This window comes from Solanum tuberosum, unplaced genomic scaffold (assembly GCF_000226075.1).
Source record: "Solanum tuberosum cultivar DM 1-3 516 R44 unplaced genomic scaffold, SolTub_3.0 scf00359, whole genome shotgun sequence".
Classification (NCBI taxonomy): domain Eukaryota; kingdom Viridiplantae; phylum Streptophyta; class Magnoliopsida; order Solanales; family Solanaceae; genus Solanum; species Solanum tuberosum.
This window is the reverse complement of record NW_006239281.1, coordinates 252,346-256,332: the sequence shown is the minus strand read 5'-3', so window position 1 is coordinate 256,332 and position 3,987 is coordinate 252,346. Positions and strand designations below refer to the sequence as shown.

The following is a 3,987-nucleotide window of genomic DNA, read 5'->3' as shown; positions in this document are numbered from 1 at the left end:
CAGAACTCAAACTTGAAAAAATAGTTAATAATATTAAACATAAAGCATGGTGCGATAAACACATGGAAATAACACCTTCTGGATGTGCATTATGAAAATGCGGCCTTGCAAGCCGAAATGATTTAATGAGATAAAATCTTGCAAAAAAAGAAAAAAAAGTTTAAGGCCGATGATTCATGAGGAATGGTGCTTTTCAGCGATGATTAAGGAAAATGGGGCCTTAACCAAATAAATTATGGAAATGAGGCTTTTTGCCAAATGATTTAAGAATGAAACTTTTTAAGCCTAGTGATTTATGAAAAGGAAGTCTTTGAAAGCAACGCATTCTGGTAAAGCGTTTGTGCAGTATATTGGAAAGCATTTATGCAATCAACTAAGGATATTCGTGCAATGCACTAGAAAGCCATCGAAAGCCATGTAGAATTCCTTTTAAATACTTGAAAGTATTAGTGCATTTGAAAATATGAATCTGTGCGAGACATATAAAGCATTTGTGCAGTGCATTTGAAAATATCTCAAAGTATTTGTGCAGTGCGCTTGAAAATATTTGAAAGCTTTTATGCAGTGCACTGAAAATATTATAAAGCATTTGTGCAGTGCACTTGAAAATATTTGAAAGCATTTATGCAGTGCATTTGAAAATATCATAAAGCATTTGTGCAGTGCATTTAAGAGTATTCATGCACAGCAAAAACATATGCAATATGTTTAAAAATATTTGTGCATGAATATGTTTGAAACTTTTGTAAAACTTCACCTATAAGTTTCGAATCATAAATTTATAAGTAAATAATTCAAACCACTCGACATATAGTCCTTTCAATGCTATAGACGTCATTGACTTCTCAGCTTCTATTAATCCTGACAAACCTGCACTCAAAGAAAAAATTTAAGTTTTGGAGGAGGTTGATTTGCGTTGACTTGAAAGGTATGGCAGCTCATACTTCTTTCTTCCAGCTTTGCTTGGACTCAGAACCTCCGTCCATTTTAAATCTTGGTTAAATGAATAACAAGAAAATAAATAAAAAGAAAACATTTGATTGAAACTCATATTTGAAAATAAGATAAAATTATATACGTATATATAGCAATAAAGAATTTTGTCGAACTTAACATAGTGACATGTCATGAAACAAAGCGAACGTTCTTTATCTAAAGTCTTTCTTCTGTCGGATGATTCGATTGACAATATACTCTTCAAATATCTTGATATCTTCTTGCAATGATGCCTTTAAAAATTGTTCTAGTTTTTTGTGAAAGAGATATGCCGTCCTTTGGTCACAATGATACTGACCCTCCTATAGGATGCACACTATTCTATCAAGGCACCAACCCAAACATAACCTATGGATATAATTAAAATTGAAATACCGGGGACGAACCCTCCTCGGGTTGCCTACGTATCCGAACGAAATCAGACCATACGCAATTCGCTACATACAAAGAAATGGAGAAATGAAAAAAAATCTTAATAAAGTGACCGAAGCCGATATAGGCCGCCTACGTATCCCACCGAGGGTATCAGGCCAAGCGTAGTTCATATTACATAAAAAGGAAATTTTGCAAAACCTATTAAAAGACCAAATCTGATGTGGATTTCCTACGTATCCCGCCATAGGAATTAGGTCAAGACGTAGTTCCAATACATGACAAAAAGATTACAAGAAAATGAAATAGAAACCTCTAGATGTAGTATCTCTTAACCGCATCTGAATTGATAGCTTTTAGCCATATCTTACCATCCATTTCTGCTAGAATCAAAGCTCCTCCGGTCAGTACTCGGTGAACCATGTAAGGTCCTTGCCAATTAGGTGCAAACTTCCCCTTTCCTTCATTTTGGTGCGGGAATATTCGCTTCAACACCAATTGTCCCGGTTCAAACTGTCTCAATTTTACTTTATTGTTGAAAGCTTTGGCCATCCTGTGTTGATAAAGTTGCTCGTGTCAAACTGCATTCATTCTTTATTCATCAATGAGCATCAATTGTTCATACCGATTTTGCATCCATTTGGCATCACTTAACTCAGCTTCTTGGATGATCCTCAAAGATGGTATCTCAACTTCCATTGGTAACACTGCTTCTGTTCCATAAACCAAAATATAAGGTCTTACCCCAGTCGAAGTCCTGATTGTGATGCGGTAGCCAATGAGGGCAAATGACAAACTCTCATGCAATGCTTGTAGTTATCAATCATTTTCCGTAATATCCTCTTGATATTTTTGTTGGCGGCCTCAACTTTTACATTGATCTGAGGTCGATAAGGAGTGGAATTGCGGTGAATAATTTGAACTTCTCGCATATCTCATGCATCAAGCCACTATTGAGATTAGCTCCATTATCTGTAATAATTGACTCGGGGATCCCAAATCTACAAATGATGTTATTGCGAACAAAATCTGTCACCACCTTCTTTGTCACAGACTTGTATGAAGATGTTTCTACCCACTTTGTGAAGTAATCAATAGCTACCAAAATGAACTTGTGTCCATTTGAGGCGGCTGACTCAATAGGGCCAATAACATCCATGCCCCAAGCTGCAAATGGCCAAGGAGAACTCGTCACATTTAGCTCATTCAGTGGAACCCGAATCAAATCACCATGAATCTGACATTGATGACACTTTCTCACAAAACGAATGCAATATGTTTCCATAGTCATCCAAAAATATCCAGCACGTAGAAGCTTTCTTTGCCAAAGTGAAATCATTCATGTGTGGCCCACATGTACCCCCATGTATTTCTTCAATCAACTTGCTTGCCTCTTGAGAGTTAACACATCTTAACAATCCCAAATCTGGAGTCCTCCTATAAAGGATTTCTCCACTTAGGAAAAGTGATTTGCGAGTCTCTGAAGTGTCCTCTTTTGAACATTGTTTACTCCTTCTGGATAGTCTCCTTCTCTAAGATTCCTCTTAATGTCATAGTACCAAGGTTCTCCATCCGGTTCTTCATCTACATGGAAATAATAGGTTGGCTGATCCTGCACATTGACCTTGATTGGATCTATATAGTTCTTGTCTGGATGTTGAATCATAGAAGCCAGGGTTGCCAACGCATTTGCAAACTCGTTCTGAGATCGAGGAATATGCTTGAATTCTATCTTGACAAATTTCTTGCACAATTCTTTCACACACAGCAAATATGGGAGTATCTTCACAATCTTGGTGCTTCATTCGCCTTGAACCTGATGAATTAACAAGTCGAAATCACTTATAACCAACTATTCTTGTATGTTCATGTCAACAGCCATTGTAAGCCCAAGAATACAAGCCTCGTTGTCCGTCATATTATTTGTGCATAAGAATCTGAACTTTGTTGAGATAGGATAATGTTGACCTGATTCTGAAATCAACACTGCTCCAGCACCGACTCCTTTGGAATTCGCAGCATCATCAAAAAACATTCTCCACCCGGGATATTCTTCGGAAATATCCTCTCCAATAAATAAACCTCTTCATCAGGGAAATAAGTTTTAAGAGGCCTGTACTCTTCATCCACGGGATTTTTGGCAAGATGATTAGCTAGTGCTTGTCCCTTGATATCTTTTGAGTGACATAAACAATTTCAAATTCACATAGCAAAATTTTCCACTTCGCCAACCTTCCAATGGACATGGGATTCTAAAATATATACTTGAGTGGATCTATCCTTGAGATGAGAAAAGTGGTATACGCACATAAATAATGTCTTAACTTTTGTTCAACCCAAGTCAAAGCACAACAAGTGTGCTCCAATAAAGTATACCGAGCTTCATAAGGAGTGAACTTTTTGCTTAAGTAATATATAAAACAAAGGCTGAAATGTTTTGGTCTCTTTTGGAGGCTTTGGACCGAATTTTGGGCTTCTTTAGGACAAATTTTTATGTAACAAATGGGCTGAAACGCTGGCCTGCATTGTGGGACTTTCCCTTCTTCTTTTAAATTATTTATGGCTTCTAACTTGATAACTAATACAATATATAGTAAGACAACACTAATAATATTACGA

General features: G+C 36.7%; 1 protein-coding gene across 1 annotated transcript; it reads right to left on the bottom strand.

Moving 5' to 3' along the window:
- Nucleotides 1-1,683: 1,683 nt before the first annotated feature.
- On the bottom strand, nucleotides 1,684-3,403 carry LOC107063433 (uncharacterized). The gene is made up of 5 exons (XM_015315322.1): nucleotides 3,337-3,403; nucleotides 2,879-3,123; nucleotides 2,244-2,605; nucleotides 1,994-2,125; nucleotides 1,684-1,921 (listed from the first exon to the last, which is right to left on the bottom strand). Exons 1-5 carry the CDS (start codon nucleotides 3,401-3,403, stop codon nucleotides 1,684-1,686), a joined length of 1,044 nt encoding a protein of 347 aa, XP_015170808.1.
- Between the last annotated feature and the right edge of the window lie 584 nt (nucleotides 3,404-3,987).

Bases quoted from the DNA above. Each gene is read 5' to 3' on its own strand.
- LOC107063433 (XM_015315322.1), bottom strand. From the start codon at position 3,403: ATGTTTTTTGATGATGCTGCGAATTCCAAAGGAGTCGGTGCTGGAGCA. The intron at 2,126-2,243 runs GTAAAAGTTGAG...CATCACAATCAG, and splicing joins CTTATCGACCTCAGATCAAT to GACTTCGACTGGGGTAAGAC. The intron at 1,922-1,993 runs GTATGAACAATT...TTATCAACACAG, and splicing joins GCCAAATGGATGCAAAATCG to GATGGCCAAAGCTTTCAACA.